This window comes from Rhamphochromis longiceps, linkage group LG23 (assembly GCF_057381845.1).
Source record: "Rhamphochromis longiceps isolate RC_006_pf linkage group LG23, R_longiceps_female_GT1.1, whole genome shotgun sequence".
In the NCBI taxonomy this organism is placed as follows: Eukaryota; Metazoa; Chordata; class Actinopteri; order Cichliformes; family Cichlidae; genus Rhamphochromis; species Rhamphochromis longiceps.
In genome coordinates, this window is record NC_140578.1 from 14,462,709 (window position 1) to 14,482,795 (window position 20,087).

General features: G+C 39.0%; 1 protein-coding gene across 1 annotated transcript in view; it reads right to left on the bottom strand.

Annotated features, from left to right (window-relative positions):
* Window positions 1-20,087, bottom strand: part of LOC146641473 (uncharacterized) — an 84,682-nt gene that overhangs the window by 53,246 nt on the left and 11,349 nt on the right. The window contains exon 3 of the mRNA XM_085399335.1: window positions 18,042-18,089. Coding sequence (XP_085255461.1) covers window positions 18,042-18,089 — 48 coding nt within the window. The remainder of the gene's footprint in view (window positions 1-18,041; window positions 18,090-20,087) is intronic.

Here is a 20,087-nt window from a genome sequence, read left to right on the forward strand (position 1 = left end):
CAATGTGAGACTACCTGGAGCCCGAGGGCATGTCGGGCAGTGAGTAAACCATTAGCCATAGCCCGGGGGTAAACGACTCCTAAAAAGTAGAGAGTTCTGCAACACCATTTTCCTACTTAGTCTCAATGCAAAGGCTAAACTGTGCTGGTGTTTACTGCCACTGCAGATATCTAATGCCATTTACTGTCCTGAACCTGAAGTCCAAGCTGGTCAAAACAAGCCAGAGATACAGAATATTACTGACATACAGTAATCCCTGCAACCAACTCACATGCGCCAGGCTTTTTACAAAGGCACTGAGAGCTGATACAGACAGGAGTAATGGGTTTCTCCGCCTGTAACATGATTCTGCCTTTAGAACGAGGCCCGAGGACGGCTGGGTGTGCCCACCCTCAGTCCTCCCAGTTGGACACCACTATTCTGCAGCTCATTGTCTTTGTGTGATGGGTCAAGAAGATAAATCCTCTTAGCTCTCGGCTTTCGCAAACAGGCACAGAAAAATGATAGTCCTGGGAGCATATTTTTGGCATCATATAAATAAGAAATGAAAAAAAAAGTGCTCCTGAAAGGAATATCAAGCCTTGCGGGGATCCACAATCACACACCACAGACACAACTTATTTTAGCCTCCTTATTATGAGCAATGTACATGCAATTAATAAATAATAACACACATCTGAAAACAGAAAAGTTGTGTTTTTAGTGTTTTTAATCCCAAAGCACCAGAAGTTGTTGTATTAGTTATAATAATATCCGTTATCTTAAAAAGACCTATAGTGTGAACCTGCAATATATATATATGTTATGTTTATGAATATATATATATGTTTATGAAATAATCCTATGAGAAAGATTTACTATCAGAGGTATTTTTAAATTTTGTATAGCTTTCTCTTTTAACATATTAGATCTTGCCAATGCTTTATATACAGATTAGTTAGATATTTATTGTCTTGAAACAGAGACTAGAGCAAAGTCGGTAATTTAAGTAATTCAATAATAATCCTCACACATCTTTTTAATAGCAGTGCTTAGTACTTGCAAATTGACAAAGACAAAAAACCCCACATATTTTCTTTTGTCTTGAACACTAATTGTGTTTCTAAAATTTTAAAAATAGTTTTAATTTGTGACAAAAATATTTTGTGTAGTTGTCTGTGTCAAACATTTCGTCAAACCGATTCACAGTGGAGGGAGACTTGAGAGTTAACAACAGAAGGGTGAAGCGCTGGAAACTTAAACAATTAAACCCGAATGTGGAAACATTTCCCCAAATATAAATATACACAGACATGTAATATCTGCTGTTAAAGAAACAAAAAAAGTAAAGCTGCAGATTTTAACTGGAGAGCTCCACATTTGAATTTAAACCAATGAAAATAAATGAAAGATATAAAAGAGATAATGTGCTCTGTGGAAAGAAGGAGAACAGAATTTGTATGAAATCTTAGAAAGATGACACCAGACACTGCCTCAAAAGTTTATGCTTAACGGACCATAGAGGTTTGTAGATTTTTGTTTCCCATTAAGTCAACCCAATCTCATTTTCCATTGGAATGTGTCCCCTTATGCAGACTATACAAATCTCAAAAGTTGGAAGTCAAACAGTGCACGGATCAGAAGAAATGAGATGCAAAACTTAAGGATAAAATAAAAAAGAGACACTTTTTCTTATTATCAGTCAAGAGAGAAATTTGAACATGTTACAAGTTTATTTGCACAAAATTAAAATGTAGAAACGATAATGTGGCACCTGCTTTAAAAAATTCTGCAACTTTACCCAAATTTTTGCGATATAGAAAATAAATCCAACATTCATTTCGGAGTAACAGGAGCAGCAGTAGCAGTCTCTTCTGTCAATGTGCTGCGCCACGTACCAAATGGTAAAGGCTGGTTAATTCAGATTAAATTACAGTTTAACTAATTAAAAACTATTGTATGTTTAAAGTGAAACTCTTCTATATTTAATTAAGCACATTTGGGAAGTTATGCCAAAACTAAAACTCTTTATTAGTCATTAAGTCTTTTCAAACTGTGTGTGTGTGTGCGTGTGTGTGTGTAGAGACGCATGGATGGTCGCACATGCGTGGGTGTGTTTTTAAAATCCCACACAGCCATAGTGCAGTGCCTCAGCAAAGCCCTTGATTAGTTGCGGTTTTATGTTTGGATGGTCCATTTAATTAGGTTATGTATGAGATAAAGGCCAGCCAAAAGTAATCACAAGGATTATTTACTCTTGTTAATTGAGGTTCCATCTTAACACCACAACTAAAGGTTAATGTTGTCTCGGTATATTATTTACTGTCCACACTGTCTGCTGAGGCTGGCTCCCACCACGCACAGCAGGGGGAGGACGGGAGAAGCCACAGGTACAAGTGATTTGTGGCATGATATTGACAGTAGTTGAACTTTGTAAGTCTTCTGAAACACTCTCCGTGCTTCATTTTCATAATCTCACTTTGGCTGAAGGTGTGATGCTCAAGTTTCCTAGAGGTGGGTGCAGCCCGACGTCACTCCTAATCTCTCCTTTAACTAACTGCAGATAATTCTCCATGCACATGTAAATCACAGAGCGAGCTTTGAAGAGAACTGAAAGGTAGATTTGAAGTGACAATGTGTGATTAATTCAGCTGCTCTCTAAATGACCCATGGTTCTGTCTTCATAGGAAAGACGTTCTAATAGTCTTTCCAATAGTGATTAAAATTACAAAAATATGAACCTGTAGGTTAATAAAAATGGTAATTTAACTAGTATCTGATTTAATTGACTCTGAAGAAGTACTTAAACGTGTTTGCACTCTGGAAAATCTACATGGCTCAGCGGCAAAGAAATTGGAATATCCAGCTGTCAAGATAATAAATTTGACTATTTCATCACTGTAATCTTCATACAATCTCCCTTTGTGCTGGTCTCCACCACTCGCCGCTAATGTAATAAATCACCTCCGTGTTTGGAATAGTTTCATGTGATTTAGAGTAATTGTAATATACTCAAAAGACCCCGAGTGCTGTGATCCGCTTGTGTTCTTAACCTCTGTAGATTGAAAATTTTGAAAAGTTTAACTTAACCTTCCACCTCCGTCAAACTTCTCGAGTGTTTGGCAGGTTTGATTGCATCAATCATAACCACTTGTAAATCAAATCAAATCAAATCACTTTTTATTGTCACATCACATGTGCAGGCACACTGGCACAGCACATGCGAGTGAAATTCTTGTGTGCGAGCCCCACAAGCAACAGAGATGTGCAAACACAACAACACAAACGAGCAAAATACAAGAATGGCCAACCTGAAACTAATAAATATATGTACAATATATAATAGTGTATGCATTTCTGGATGTGTATACTAAATATTTTCCTACGTGTGTGTGTGTGTGTGTGTGTGTGTGTATACACATTTTTACAAATTAAATAGTAAAAAAATAAAATAAAATAATAATAATAATAATAAAATATATAAAATATACAGAGTTGAATATGTGCAAAACAAGTGGCAATGTAGATAGCATTTACGAGCTCTTCCTGTCTCAAACCTACCTTTGTGAGTCCAGGATTAATTAAACTAATGATTAAAAATGTAGAAGTTTCATTTTTATAAATTCTATGAACATCAGAATGATCTTTGGTGCTCTGTGATTTTTAAAAAAGAAAGTAGAATCATTGATTTTGGCCTTCAAAATAATTGAAAAATCAGGGGAGTAGATACACAAAGACCACAGGAAATTCGTACTTCTGTGTAATATACGGACACTATACAGGCTTTTTGAGTAAAAAAAACCCAACTAATTTTTTCACATTGTCATGGTATCATCCTTTTCCAAGTGGTGCTTAGAGATGTCCTCAAAGAAAAATACAGTCTACATCCACTCGCATGCAGCCTGTTAAACCCCCAAAAAGGATGTTTAATATTTAAACGTATTACAAAATATGTCAGAAGCTTTAATTGTAATTAAACTGGTGTGAGAAGTTCTATAAAATGTAACACGAATTTACACAATTGAGCCATGTATAACGGAGAAGCTTTACTTTATTAGGAATAATATTCTCCCTTCCACTGTGCTTCATTTCTCTCAGCGTTTTGCTTCCACGGCCTTACTTGGTCTGGTATGACCAGCAGCTTCTGGTGGTTTGAGTTAGCTAACGTCAGAAAAATGCAGTAGCCAATCTATAAGACTTGTCATTTGTTTTATTTTCAAACAGCTCTAAAGTTCAACCTATAAGCGATTAAACATCCTTATTTTTAATAAACAGCACAGTCTAATAATTACCTTCCAAAAATGAGCTGCTTCACATGGATTCTTCCAGTAAAGTTATCAGTATGTATTTTATTCTACGTGAGCTTTTTTTGTATATCATTAAAATAACAAGATAAAGCTCATTAAAGTCGTTTGGCAGATGTCAACTAATTGCTAATTGTTTAATATAAAATTATAAACATGGAAAAAGCTACAGTGCAAATGTTGTAATAAGAGACAAAGTCTTAGCCTAGTTTAAATTTCACCTTCACCCACTTCCATGCAGTAGCAAAGCTCCCAGCCTTCCTGCTGTGGTTAGAAAGTTCTGTTCAGTATGAGCATCAAGGGCCATCTAAGGCTCTGGACTTCCTCCGTGGTGGCAACGTGGAAGCCCTTGAGCTTTTGGGGGAAGAACACAAAGCCACAGGAAACCAAATTTAGGCGAGTGGTGGACAGCAACAGCTGTTTCGGTGCAGCCAGCTCTTCTATGGCAAAAAGTTTGCCGTTTGGACTCCAAACTCTTTGCTATGAAGGTTGGATCATCCCTGGGCTGTAAATGTGCACAAAAATGCTTGTAACACAACTCCTGATGTTCCTTGCGCAATATCATGCTGAGTTGTGAAACATAAGCTACCGCTGCCAGAGATGTTCCATCTCAGAACTTTTTCTGATTTTACCTTGTAGATAACTTATCAGTAGTTTGCTCACTCTGTGGATGAGTACTTCAAATTTTAACCAAGCAGTCTTTGATTAGTCCAGGAAACAATTAAAACACATTCTATCGCACATGTAATTAGATCAGGGCTGTCAAGAGGAGAGGAAATAAAATGCAGAGAAATGAAGACATGTGACATAAAGGACTTAGACTTCATTTTAGCAATTACCTGACAGCTAAAGTTAAACGTCCTTTAAAAAATGCAGCTGTTTGGATAAACAATTAAATGCTGGTACTTGTATTTTAAATCTAGTCAGGTGAGTTTTCTTTTTTGTAGGATTCCTGACTGCTTCGGATCGGAAGCTGTGGACACAGATGCTTTGGACAGGTACCAAGATTCTTGTTTTTTTATTATTTGTGAAATAAAATGACTCAAATGAAGATTTATTTTACATTTCTAAACTAAGATTATCTCATCAATGTGAAAAAGATGACTACATGAACATGTTTTAATGCATAAACTCATAACTTGTTAAAACCTGAAGCCTGTGTGCGTTAGATAACAGCGTGAAAATGATTAAAGGAAAGTAGGAAAACAATACCACGCTGTGCCTGGAATAAAGGTAATTACCGTGTTAACAAATGGGAGCTGTTATGTAAGAAAAATGCTGTCTTTTTGAGTTATATTAAATTTCAACTTCCACTGCATTATTTGACTAAATCATTTTCACTTTGGTTTGCATTTCCATGTGTCTAACATTACCTTCCAATGCTTGCTATGCACATTGTCAGCCAGAAATGTTTCTCAACTGTTTCTCAGTGGACAGTTGAACTTATTTGAGGTCTTAGTTCAGTAATATTGGATTTGGTTTCATTATGTTTGCAGGTTGGATTTGGTTTAAATAGGCCATAGGAAATTGACTCTATTTAATCTGAGCATTGAAATGTAGACCGTGTAATCAGTTCTCGTTCACATGTGGGCCAAGATAAGACTGGTTTTATTTGTGTGTAAATCTATCCTGAGAGGCCTCATTCTTGGCTGTGGCTATAGTAAGCCATGCCTCCGAGCAATAGCAGTGTGTGTGTGTGTGTGTGTGCGCGTGTGTGTTTGAGAGAGAGAGAGAGAGTGAACAAGAGTGTGTGTGGACATAACTGGTCCTTTGCTTGGGTCCCCACCCTCTGCCTCGGGATCCTTGTGTAATTGAGAGAGGATCTGGGCATCGCACACAAAGCGTGGCCACACCGCCTCAGGAAGTGAACACAATAATCTTTGTAACAAGGCGAGGACACTTCTCTTTCTCTCTCACTCACTCCTCCCGTGATGGAAATAAGGAAACTCAAGGGGGAATAATTTAATTATTTCAGCGTATCGTTCAATCAGAAGTTCAGCAGAGGTTACCTTTAAGCAAAGTAAAATCTGACATGAATTATGCATCCCCGACACCTCCAAAGTACAGTAATAGGAGTGCATGTGAACAGCGAACTCTTTGTTTCAGCAAAAGATGCGGTGTAATCCAATACGTGTGTGTATTCCTAATCATTTGCATCCGTATCCGTTACCTCAGCTCCATAGTGGCACAACACATTACGGAGAAAACTTGATTGCGAGTTGTCACCTGAGCCACATTCCCTTTAATTACAGCCTCTACATGGACATATATGCATACAAATGGCTTATTTGAAGAGTGCATGAAAAGGAGTTCATTTGAAAAACTACAACAAAACCATTTGTTTCCACCAAAACAGCACTCGCTGTATGACAAATGATGCTTTAGTCTTATGAATAATTCTCAAATTCTAAGCAATCAAGTTTTAAAGATATCGTAAATCCTGTCTAAATGGCCTCATTCATTACACGGCGGAGATGGGAGGGATACTAATAAAGTGTTACGTCTGAAATTGTCACTGACTTCATGCGTCTCTGGGAGATGTTCGGCGCTGAGCTGATGTATGGTGCGACTGACTGTATGGTGATGGAAATGTCGCCGTGGCCTCGTTAGCATTCTGCTGTAACCCTCGGGCAGGGGTGTCAGATTCTCTCAAAATTTACAGCTCAGTTTGGAACCAAAAGATTCGGTGCATAATGGCTGTGGGGACCCTCATAATGAATATACTGATCCTCACTAGCAAGGTCCGCTGTGAGGAAAATGTTAATGAACAAGTACATATGTGAAAGGTTAGCGCTGGTCAAAAGCAGCACAAAAATAATGCTGAAATAGTTCAATTAACTGCAGTTTTCTTTCGATCGCTTTTAGTTGCTAAGGTAACTGCTCTCTCTTATATAGGCTTTGGGCCTTCTGCCCAAGTGTCAGCTTCAGTTATAAGGAGGTGTTATGTGTGAGTTTTTAATGCCAGCAAATCACAGTAATGAGGCCACCGCCAAATGGTCTCATATTGTCTGACTCCAAGTTGAAAGAAAACACAAAGGAAAGGAAACTGATGCCATATTTACTATATTATATTTATGATTAACACACCCGCGCGCACACACACACACAACCAGGACACAGCAATCTGACCGAGTCCTCGGTATCTTTATCCGCAGCCAAGCTGAGTAATTGCAGCTACAACTACAGTGCCCTGATTTGGTAGTACTAAAGATTACATCAGCTGTCGAGTCCATGACTGTTTTTTTTTTGTATCCTTTTTCTTGTTGTAATTTGCTAATTTAATGGTCAGCTTCACTGAGAAAACAGCACAATGAAAAGTGTGCCCCAACAGAAATTGGCAGTTGGATTTGGGACATATTAGTAGTTTGGTTAATGTGTTCATGGCAGCGGTGAATCGCTCTGGTCATCGTTCCTCCGATGGCCAGAGCAATAAACATATTTAGAGCTTGTTTCATATGAAAACTTAATTGAAAGGCTTTTAACTTTGATTTTGTAAAGGCCAACAGCAGCCTTGCAGGTCTACACTCATCAGAGTCAATGACAGGACTTCTTGAACCTTCTTTGTGTCTCTAAGGCTACGTTCACACTGCAGGTCTTAATGCTCAATTCTGATTTTTTGATCAAATCCGATTTTTTTGTCTGCTTGTTCACACTACAATACTACTAATAATTATTATCCTTATTGCTGTTTTAGAGAGGAGCGGTGCTTCAAAGGATAGCTGCAGATTTCTGTCAGAATCTGCAGATTATGCAGTACAAATAAAATGTTCAACGTTGTCCAACGTTGTCTTCCCAGCAGTTTCACTAACATCTACACTGGATGGCCAGGAAGCGTTCGCAATGTCTTCTCGGGCGTTTCTCCGGAGCTGATAATTGGCTTGTGTCAGTGACGTAAAAGACGGATTTAATGCGACATGACCGTTCAAACAGCAGTCGCTTTCTAAAACATCGGATATGTATCGGATTCAGTACCACATACGAAAGTGACCCAGGTTGGATTTGAAAATATCGGATTTGTGCCGTTCACACTGTCATAACATGATCGGATATGGGTTGCATAGGGTCAAAAAAAATTGGATTTGATGCGCTTTCGCCTGCAGTGTGAATGTAGCCTTAAAGTATTTTAATATCTGACAAATGAAATTCCTGTATTAAATTTCTGTGCTAACAAGCCATTTTGGCTACACACCTGGACACACCCTCTCATTGGTTACTGGTTTTTCTGTACATGTGCGAGGAAAATGTAAGTCAGCCCTACGTTCCCAGCCTTTCATCAACGATGAAAGTACACGGTGTGCTTTTAAAGACTTCAACAGGAACTGTCAGACAAGGTAGGAGAGTCAGAAAGCCCTCAGAGGGGGAGCAATGAGTTTTATCCTGAGCTAAATCATTAGTGCTGCAATTAAAGATTTTCATTCCTGATGAAAGAATTTGTTTTCTCAAGTCATCTAACGAGAACACGAAACTAGTTGATTTGAATCAGAGGAATCTGAATATTTTGCTATTTTTGCTTTGACAATTCCTTCAGTGTAATCTTTTATCAAAAGCGTCGCCAATTAATTTTACATTTACACAGGCTATAATTGCTCCAACTGAAAACTACATGAAAGATTTGAAAGCTGCAAGCTGATGTTGACATTACGGGATAGGAATGATTCCAGATCTGGATTTATGTTAAAATTGTTAAAATTAGATACCAGAGTTAAACAGAGAGACTGCAGAATGTTTTTTGTTGCCTCCCAAATGTCACTGAATTTTCTCATGTATTTTAGACAGTATTTAAATGAATGAAGGCTTTAAAATGTTCCTTCATGCGGTGCTCCCATGTCCTGCTTTAGACGTCTCATTCCTTGAGCACTCTGCTAAGACGGGTAGGAAATGTGAATTACAACTAAGCTACTTAACCACAATGAATTAAAGCCTAACATTTGAAAATTTGATACTGAAATTACTGTCATTATGGTGCATTATGTCTGAGCATAATGATTGCTTTGGCGCTGTTTGAAGACAAAGGCAGACTCTGGGGGAAGAGTACATTCAGAGGAAAAAGTTGATTTCATGGACGTTAATGACATGTGAACTTCAAACCTTCATTTTAGCAGCCATCATTTCCTGCCATTTCACAACTCTTCTTTTGTTAGCTACCTAAATAGTAACGCATCTGCGAGTGATTTCTCTTTCTTTGGACTCCAAAGAGAGCCGTACCCACGGAGAGGCAGAAATATCGCTGCTTTTCCATCTTGTGTTTGCTGTGTACAACACGTGCTTAAATGAATAACAAATAGGAGAGAACGTACAGCGAAGGCTTAAGAGGAATGCAGAGATTTTTTTTTTTCCATCTCACGTCGCTAACCGACTGATTTGGAGAGAAGTAAATGTTTTCAAACCACATGCATCTTTTAGGTCAGGGAGGAAAAATAAGATACACTATACTTACGCTGAGCTTTCTTTGGCATCTGCTTTGTTTTTATGGGTACAAAGTTTGCACCAAACGTCTAGGGTGTTGACAAAGAGACAAAGTGCATACCGAGAGCGAGGACCACACAGCAACTGTGACCAAGTTTTTGCAGCTGCATTATCAAACGTCCAAAACAGACACATGGAAAATGGGACCAACTCAGGCTCTTAGAATGTTTCCAGGGTTGCAAACAGTTTGGAGACCTAGTGGAGCTGTTATTAATTCCCCATCAGTTTCAGTTTAGATGCCTGAAAGCCAATTAAAGGAGAACATAATTGAATCACCCTCCTGAACAGGAACTCAAATGAATTGTGTTTGGCGACGGATGGCAGGAGAGAGGAGGAGGAGGGCACGGAGGTTAAATAAGGAGGGTAAAATTACCAAGAGTCCCAGTCTTTGCTCAGAATAATGGTTAGAATCTGACCCTGCTATGATGTGAATTAAATTGCATTTGCAACTACATCCTGCCAAACCACATGCTGTAGCTGTCGACAGACGGGGTCTACAAAAAAAATTCCAAACTCGTATTAGCCTCTATTAGTTTGTTACCTGTAGTAGCTTTAGTATACAAGCGTAAACCTCAACAACGATCTCGGCGATGAATTGACAAAATTGAAAATGTCCACCTTAAAGTCCTCTCTGTTCCTCATGTGAGCAAATCCGGAGAAAATAGTTATTGACAGCCAGGGAGAATGAGAAACACAAGTTGCATTTCAGAGCGAGAAGTGACAAAATGCTTCACTTTATTTGCTAATGAGTAAAAACTAAATGAAAAAGTAATTACAGCCTCAAAAATGAAAATTCCCCACTGCTGCCTCTGTGTGAGAGATTATTCAGAATTTTTAAATGCTGACATACCGCTTCAGATTTTCCATTTAACAAATATGATTGACAACATAAAAAAATCAAACTTTTTAAAATGTAATTTTAAATTTCTGTTCACATTACAATATAAAATATGCCCAGTTATTTATTTTAACTTTCTTTTGAGATACTGCACTGAGCTTTTATTGGTAAAATGCACTGACATTGAACTGCAGTATAATCACCTCTTTTCCCCATGCCTGCGTCACGCTTTAAGTCTTTTATTTTACACAGCTGGAGATGGAGCTAATAAATGCTGAACAATATGGTTTGTGTATATAGCATATTGGTTCCAAGCGGACCAATAATAGTTTCCATTGCAGCAATAAGCATCTATACATTTATAGAGATGTGTATGTCAGGCTGCAGTGCAGGCCAATCTGAGGCTGACTAGCAGGTCACCTGTCAGCATGGTTAACCAGCTGTTAACCTGCTGACTGGACTGGGAATGTCTAAAAACATGATCTCATGTTAGTTGAATATCTGTTTGATCTGCTGTATTGATGTTATCAGGAGCAATTTACTTGGCACAATGATTATAAAAATTTCATATATGAACTAAATCTGCAACTTTACATCAAAATTCTGTCTATTCAAATTTACCATAAATAGGAAAAGTAGCCACAGTCCTCAAAACCTACTATATGACAGGCTTTAAACATGTTTTTGTGAATACCCTGCTGAAGGTTTATGGTTTTGATTAAAACACTTTTTAAAATTATTTGTTTTGACCTGTTTTTGCTGCCATTAATAAGAAGCACACAGATTTAACCCTGCAGCGAGTATTTTAAAGATGGTTCTGGTCTCTTTTACCTATGATTCATGTTCCAAAAGTAAGTAATCTCATTATTAGGTTTTTTTCATGCACAAAGCAGTTAATAGGCACAAAAATGACACTTATTTTGACTGCCTTTTCTGTTACTTCTAATAAACCAATTTATTTGGTTAAGTAATCGAAGAAAAACAATTTCATTTATAATGTAAGATATGTTTCTGTGAACAGGTTTTACAGACTCTAATATGTTGATCAATGAAGTCGTAGTGGGACATCTGGTTTGTAGTAATCTTTAAATATTTTGTGGAGAAACCCTTAACGGCAGTAAGTCTTGCTACTTTTGGTTTAGTACAATGTACTGACTACAAGTGGAAAATTACAATGAAATCAAACCCTATAATGTTTTTTTAAAAACCCAGTATATTTCCACACAGCTTTCCATTATCATTGCTACACCAAAGGGCCAGTTCCAGTGAAAAGCTATGAAAAGCTGCAGGAAAAATACATTGGCGAATTCACGGTTGGAAAGATTTTTATGATTAAGAAATCGTAACTGTGCGCATGAATACAAGGGTGGGGTCTTAAATGACTCCAATTGGTCACTTGAAGGTTAAATAGATTTATGAACTGAACTACATTCCAATCCATACTTATTAAAGCAATTATCAAAATTAAAGAAAAAAGAAAGTGTCTGAAGAGATTTACAAAGAAATGCTGCTGTGTGCTTATTCTTGGCAGCTAAGCATGGTGTGTGTGTGTGTGTGTGTGTGTGTGTTCACATGCGCACGCGTTTTACCTCAAGGCCATACTCCATTGTCCTGGGAGAGCCACAAGGAGGAATTCCTTTCATGTGTCATCTCCTGTCACAGTGCTGTCCTGACAGAGGCTTAGTGACATACGAGAGGCCTCGGCACAATGTCCTGCTTTTAGTCAAATGAAGTGTCTGGCAGCTGCTGCATTCATCAAAATCAAAGGATAATCTGCTTTCCATATAAAATCAAGTGATGATTAACTTTTTTCCCCCCCAGAGGGGGAGGGTGGGAGCATAAATGCTAGCACCTTTAAGGAGACACTTGAGAGACAAGAGGCGGGGAAGGTTCGCTAAAAGTGCAGAGTGGTGCTGGAAGATTTGAGGCTCTCAGGTTAGAGAGCTGCTCTGTTTAGGCTCACTTCTGAATTAGGAATTTCATTTTATCGTAATCAGGATTAATTTCAAACAAAACACCAATCACACAATAGGCTCCTGTACATGATTCAAACTGAGTGCTACCATTACCCACCTTTGCACATGTGAAAAGCATAGATAATGACAAAGAAGCAGAAGCAGAGAAATGTGTAATGTCAGCATTATACACAGAGGGAACGTAAAAATGTATTTACACTGAAGTCATTATTTCATATATAAATGAAGGACAACCACAGCAGAGCAGCTTTTTTATATCAGGGTGTAAAAACCAAACTAGAAAATTTAGTATGGCTGGAGGAGCTCTCTACAATCTGCTACAGCTTAGAGCTTAGCAGGTTATAGTTTGGCCTGTCCTTGGTTGATGATAATTACTGTTAAAGCAATGGAAAAATCTAATTTTATGAAGGACACAAGCTCAGTATATGACAAAATTGCTCTATATACTAGAAATGTTGCTGGAGAATCTAATTTCACAACATTTCTTAAGTCCCACAATGTTCATGCTGATTTAGCCCTGTTTTGGAAAACAAAACCTTTTTCCCACAAAAAAAATTAATGTCCATTTAAACTTATGCTACTAATGAGTTGTAGTGAAAAGCGGGATATGATAGTCAATCTGGGACAGGCGATGGAAGCAAGCTTCCTCCGAAGGGCGCCTGGGCTCTTCCTTAGAGAGGAGCGTAAATAGCTGCTCCTCCACATCGAAAGGAGGCAGTTGAGGTGGTTCAAGCATCTGAACAGGTTCCCTCCTGGGCAGGTGAGGCGTTTCCCTGAATGAACAGGGAGGAGGCACGATAGAAAAATTATGTCTCTTGGGTGGCTAGGGAACATCTACACCACCAGAAGAGCTGGAGGAGGTGGGCGGGGTTTCTGCTGATTTATGCTTGAGCGGGGTTAGTGCAGACGCAGTCCAACTGCAGAGAGTGTTTGCTGTCAATGGAGTGGACAAAATATGCAGTAAATATGATACTCTAGTTTGTGCTGTTGGTCCATCAGTCCGCCGTGGAATAGAGTGAAGTTATAGCATACAAAGAGCTGAAGTCACACTGAGTGCTAAAACAATAAAAAGTATTCACTGCATTCACTGTCTGTGATTTTCATGGTGTAAAAATATTTGATTATGTTTTGCATTTCTCCCATTCCTGGTGAACTCTGTTGCTCCCTTCCTTATTCCAAACCACTTGTCAACCAATAAGCATTTGACCGACGCGTAGGTCATCCACATCCAGCACTGTGCAGCTCGGATTTTGGAGGACTGCGCTGGAGCTGTCCAAATGGCAACGTGTATGCAGACGGACGCATTTGCAGGACCATAAATTTAGCTTTTGACTGCTGCCTCCGTGACCCAGATCGAGATAAGCGTCCAAAAACTGCTGGACATAAAAAATGTGGCATTTTAAGTTTCGAAGAGGATTCCTTAAGTTATTAGCGTGCACATATTTGATTAATATGCACTGTATACCTCGTGCATTTTTAAAACCTCTGAGTCACCCTAAATTTATGTGGCATCGTGGCCTCAGAGAGCATTCAGCAAGAGACTCCAGTGTTTGTTGAATGACTTAAAACCACTTTTCTAAATGGTCCAATCCTTGTCATCATGTACTGTGCATTAGTTGCCATGGAAAAACCCAACTCTTGTTCCAAGTATAAAGCCACAGCATCTCACAAAGCATGCTCTGTATCTTTATTTCTTGTTTTCTGGGGTATTCATATGTTTGAGCAGCAAATAATTTGACAGATATTTCAAACACATGCATCATATTTAAATAAAATTGATAGACATAAAATATAAATAAAGATATCAAACAGTTATATTGGATCCATGCAATGAATTAAAATCATTCCTGTTATAATCAACACAATCAAAGCTATTAAGAAGCTTCATACTACTGATTTAAGGCATCCACATACACAGAAATATTATTTGCCTTTGTTACCCTGTATTATTCACATGCTGTAATAAAGCTGTTATACTTTACTGTTACAAAGCCTTGTAACACCCCAACAGATCACTACTGCCACAGTGAAGCTGCAAATATATATTCCTGATCCAATTTAGGACCAACGAAGTGAGCTGTGAATCTGTTCATCACAAGTCATGACCAATATCATCTACACTGGACTGCAATCTGACGGAGCAGGGGCCATTAGACGGCCTGGAACTACCGGACCTCCTTTTCTTTAAAATTACACCCTCCTGGATTGACCAAGCACCAGCTAACCCTCTGCTATTTCTGGTAATTAGTCCAGAATGTGAGCTGTCAACATGCAAAAAATCGTGCCAGTAGGCCCACAATGTCGCAGACACCCCCACTGTGTTCAACAACAAGCAGCTAGCCTCGGCCACTGGAATGCATTAACTTTCTCCTCTCTTTTTTTTTTCCCTCGGCGACTCATGTCAAATTCAGGTCCCTCAGAACAAAATCTTAATAATTAACTGGCAAATTTTAACATGATTGCTTCTGACACACCTACTCTGGTAATTATTGCTTTGAGGCCATGTGCTAATGAAATTAATGCATTCATTGCCCCAACAAATTAGCATAACTCATACAAATGGCCCACATTTGAGACCCCGTTGCAATAAGGGGAAAACAACATACAGGAAAAAGAAGCTTGAAGAATAAAAATAAAGATGCAAAATGAAATGGCTGGCGCATTGAATCGGAGACTATGATGAGCACTGCTCGCTCAAAGTCGTAATGGCTAAAGCCTCTTAATGTTAACCAAGGGTGATTGCAGTAATGCATTATAGAGCGATAGCTGCGCAGGACAAAATGATTATCACCATCATTAGAGTCATTGCAGATCTACATATACATCTCTCTGTGGACAAATATTAAATGCCCATGCCACTGCAGACATTAAAATGTTATTATACTGATGCATTAACTTACTGTAGCAGAGTTCATATCAATATATAGTAGGAGCTTCCCAACAATCACTCTCTAAATGGTGCAGCTGCCACTCGCAGCACTCCCTGGCCCTGCCACTAACCCCTGTTCGTGGCTGTTTGGTCTCTCAGTGGGATGTCTCTCAGACACTTACTCCTCGGCATTAATAATTGACAATGATGCCATCGGTACAATAGGCGAGGACAAATGCAACAGTCAGTTGGAGATGCTGCAGAAGTGCGAGAAATGTCCCCTCGTAGCTAAAAGAAGGGGAGGGATGGTTGTAACACCTAAAAAAATGCGTTTGCCTGCAGCCAGATACTGTCAGGGAAGAAGGAAAGTAATGAAAATGGCCTCAACACTGGATTACATTATTACAGTCAGGTGATAGTCTGCAGGGTAGTGTGACAGCTCGCAGTAGTGCTTCCATAACTTCTCTTTATATATCATGGCGACTTCATTTTATACAGCAAATCGGTAACTCACAGCCCCACAGTCAGGTGCATGATTATATCTGTAGGACAACAGAGCAGCAGGATTTGTGCTAAAGGATAAACTGAAATGAAAATGTAATTGAAAGTGTATGAATCAGCATGTTTAAATAGGTCAGAAAGGAGAAGTTCCCCTGTTGTTGGTGCCACAGCAACACTGACAAGTCGGAAAATAAGGACACTTGGTCTTTAAGTGCCGTGTTTCTTTGACCAGGGAGTGAAAGTCAGAGTAAACAGTGAGTGAAAAACGCAGAGCTCCCAAATGGGACTTAAACAGCCATTGCCTGGTTAATAGTCATAGAATTTATGGCACTGCCACCTTGCCAATCTCCAAATACACACTGCAAAAAGTGTACAGTTTGCTCCCGGCATGTAATACTGCTGATGACAGAGGACACCTTTTGTAAAAAAAAAAAAATGGCAGAATTCGACCCTTTGAAAGCTAAAAGGCATTGGGACAAATATGGTTTCTGTGATACTGAGTACTTTTATGTTTGTTCTAATGTTCATTTTCCTCAAGTCAGTCTTGTGTTTGATTAGTTATTTGATGCCAAAAACTGCAACATTGCTGATTGAATGAAGTACACCTGGAGGCATCTGCAGACCTTTGAAATTAGACATAAGAACATAAAGGACGGCTCCTTTTTTGGCACCTTGTGATTTGTCACCTCTCTCCAACCTCCAAGAAAGTTGCTCTGCAGCAAACTGCACTAACTGAGACTCTGAGGGATTTTGCTTTTTTCTTCTTTTCTTTTTTCTTCTGTTTAGAAAGTTAGTTTGACTTTTGAAGGCCAGCTGAACTGACAAGATAATTTTGCTTTAGCTGGTGAGTCAGGAGCACAACACCTAAAATCAGAAACATTAGCAGTTACTCTAAGAGTTCTTCATTCAAGGGACTTTCCAGCAAAAATAGGACCTCAATACCACAACTGCAGTTTGTTAGAAATCGCTTTACCAGAGTAGGGTGACAGCCCGTCGACATCGACCATCTTCATATACAATCTCAGCTCGAAAATGCTTCAATGAGAATTCCTCGTTCAGAAGCAAGAAATGCTCATTTTTAAGGAGAAAAACAAAAGAAATAAGAACACAATTCTTAAACCAGCCTTATTAGATTATCATCTTCTTTTACGTGAAACCCATGAAAAGACCTTAAAAACATACTCATCACCCCGCTGCCAAAAAACAACATCTCACTGTTTTTTTAGCCCCACAGTGGCAACGACACACACTCGAGACTTCCACCCCAAGCTAAATGTTTCATTTAATTTGCTCAGAGTGAGACTGTGGATGTGCACTCGCACGATTTCATGTTTAAAATATCTTCGACACCTGAAAGGTCGTCGTCAAAGTTACTGTGACATTTTCTCCCACAGAGTGGATCCTTCCCATACGTACACACAGGACCAGACAGCGAATCCGACACTGGAGAGCAAACAATGAATAAAACACTCAAGAGCCAGCTTGTGATGCTTTGACCCACGACACAAGCATGAATACATACAACACATCAACGGCATACTTCCTAATCTGAGATGGTTAGTAATGCGGCCACCTTCTCCAGCATGCAGGCCCATCTGTGATGACACATCAGCTCCGCCGTTTCAAACGAATAAACTCACAAACACGAGACACAATGTGTTGACAGAAAATTTGCATTAGGAATGTAACACAGGAAAGCATGATTAATTTCTGCTCACGAAATGAATACAGATTTTGTCATTACATGGCTTGTATCCTCTGCCAAATATTATAATGTTTCGCCCTCCTTTTCCGCAGCGAGTGTTCGGCTGCAATAATAAGGAATAAAAGACAGCTTACAGCTCATAAGCAACACAACTGCTGGCAAATCAGCTAAATCACAGAGCAAAACAAAGACCTGATTGCTCATTAGTATTATAGATCTGCTCTCTTTAAATCTGCTTGTGAGATGCAGACACTGTTTAATGGCTTAACTGGGGTTTGTTTAAATGTGCACCATCTACATTTCACACAGTAAAGATTAAAAGAATGAGACATAACCAGATATCTCACTGAATTTGATATCACGGCCCCCTTTTCAAAACACACATGCTCGTCGATACACTTACCTTGGCCTTGCAGATGATGCATCGCGCTCTGTCTTCACTCCCACATCCCTGTAAGGAAAAGGATATTTAAAAGTAATTTAGTGACAATGAGCCGTGAAAACAGCGGCTCCAAAGTTCCTGAATGACACGCATGAACAACGAATCATTTGTTTGTTGTTTTGATCAATAAACTAATTAAGTTTGTTGGGGAAATGGTGCACTATTTTAAACCCAAAGGTGCACTATGCATAACAATGCTAATTTAATTAAATTGCTTAAAAGCCTTTATAGTATGGTGGCCTTGAGGAGCAAAAACACAACTTCTTTTTTTTTTTAAATAAGCATTAGCCAAAAAAAAATCATACAGAAAACCAACACTGTATAAAAAAAAAAAAACACAAATCGTAAAAATAACACTAACAAAAGCATTTCACAAGACACAAGGACAAAGGAGAGAACACAATTCAAAAAATGCATTAAAAACACAAAGGATCAGAAAACAACCTTTGACAAAACAACAAAATATGAAACATCAATATTTCACAAAACTCAAAAAACACATCAAACCGAAAGCAATATTTCAGACACCGCACTCTTGTTGTTTTACTGATTGTGTTTTTTTTTGGCTGGTTTGCACACGAGGCCTCCTCTAACTACAATAAATAGCATGAACACGTGCGCGTATTTAACGCTTAGACTAAATGCATCACTTCATATGACAGAAGCACGCATCCAGTAACATGTTTAACAATCTTTAAGCTGGTGCTCGCTCGCTAAACACGCTAATAACAAGAAAAGCATTTGTGCGTACACAAACCACTAACATGCATGGCATGCAGGAGCACATTTTGATAGATGTTAATGGCATATAATTATAGAACACTGCTATTAGGCAATGTGATTTTATAAAGAGGACCATTGCCCCTGGCACTGTGGCCTGATTGCTGCAAGTGTTGGTTTGATGAATGTAAACCAGGTCTGTTTGCAGAGATGTCAGCCAATGAGAGTGAAAGGGAGAGAAGAGGGTTAGACGCTTAACTCGCAATTAAAAGGAGACATAGTCATGCACCCAAACAAATTTATCACAAATGAGAAACATATCTAACGTACGTCAGAAACTAAACTCATTTTCTGCACATCTCATTATGTTTTTCATCACTTCACACATTCTCCATTGAATTGGTTCTATATTTAACTATTCAGCGTGACTTCTTTTTTCCTCTGCGTTTTTTCAAACGGTTGGAATTACAAATTCTAAAGAGCATTTTTTTTCTGATTAACCTCAATATAATGAAACCAGATGGATAAAAAAAATAAGAATTTATCTGTAGAGATCCTAGTCAAGTACTCAAGCTGTCAGTGAGTGGGCAGGCAGTGCTCACACCAGTCCACACTCAGCTGGTGCTATACAGTCTACTCATGCCCTTGTACTTCGTGCTTTGAGGGGTTTCACCCCTCTAGGAATGCACTCCCTATAATGAGGGTCAGAGGTCAAAGTGCTGCCGTGCCTGGAGGCCGGGATCTCCCAGGCACACTCAGTCACTGACTCTGTCCCTATATTTAAATCCTGCCTCAGGACATGTTTTTCAAAGGGCATCTCCTAACTAGTTCCTGGTTACTAATTAGTTCTGTGCCATGCTATTTGTCTTTAGGAACCTGAGTGAAGAGGAGGAGGAGGAGGAGAAGGGGGAGGGAGCCAAATGAGGCAGCCCTAAAAAAAGATAGCGTATGTTTTGCCTCAGTGGAGACGATAATCACTCAGACAGTCCTCTGCTGCAAACATGCTGAAGTATGTATCAACAGCTGAAATGAATGCCAGTGGTGTTTCGCCGTGTTTGAATTCTGCGTGCCCACTCTTTAGTGACAACATCTGTGTGATACTGTTGTGGCTGAAATTAAATAAGGACGTGGATTTTTTTTTTTCCCCCTCCCCGTACAAGCTGCTTTTAGAGGAGTGGTAACTGTGCATGCTATCACTCCCAGCTGGCTAGCTCTGTCTCTCTCAAGTCAAATCATTATTGGATTACATTTTCTGGCTTCATAAAATGCGGTTAAGAGGCACTTTAG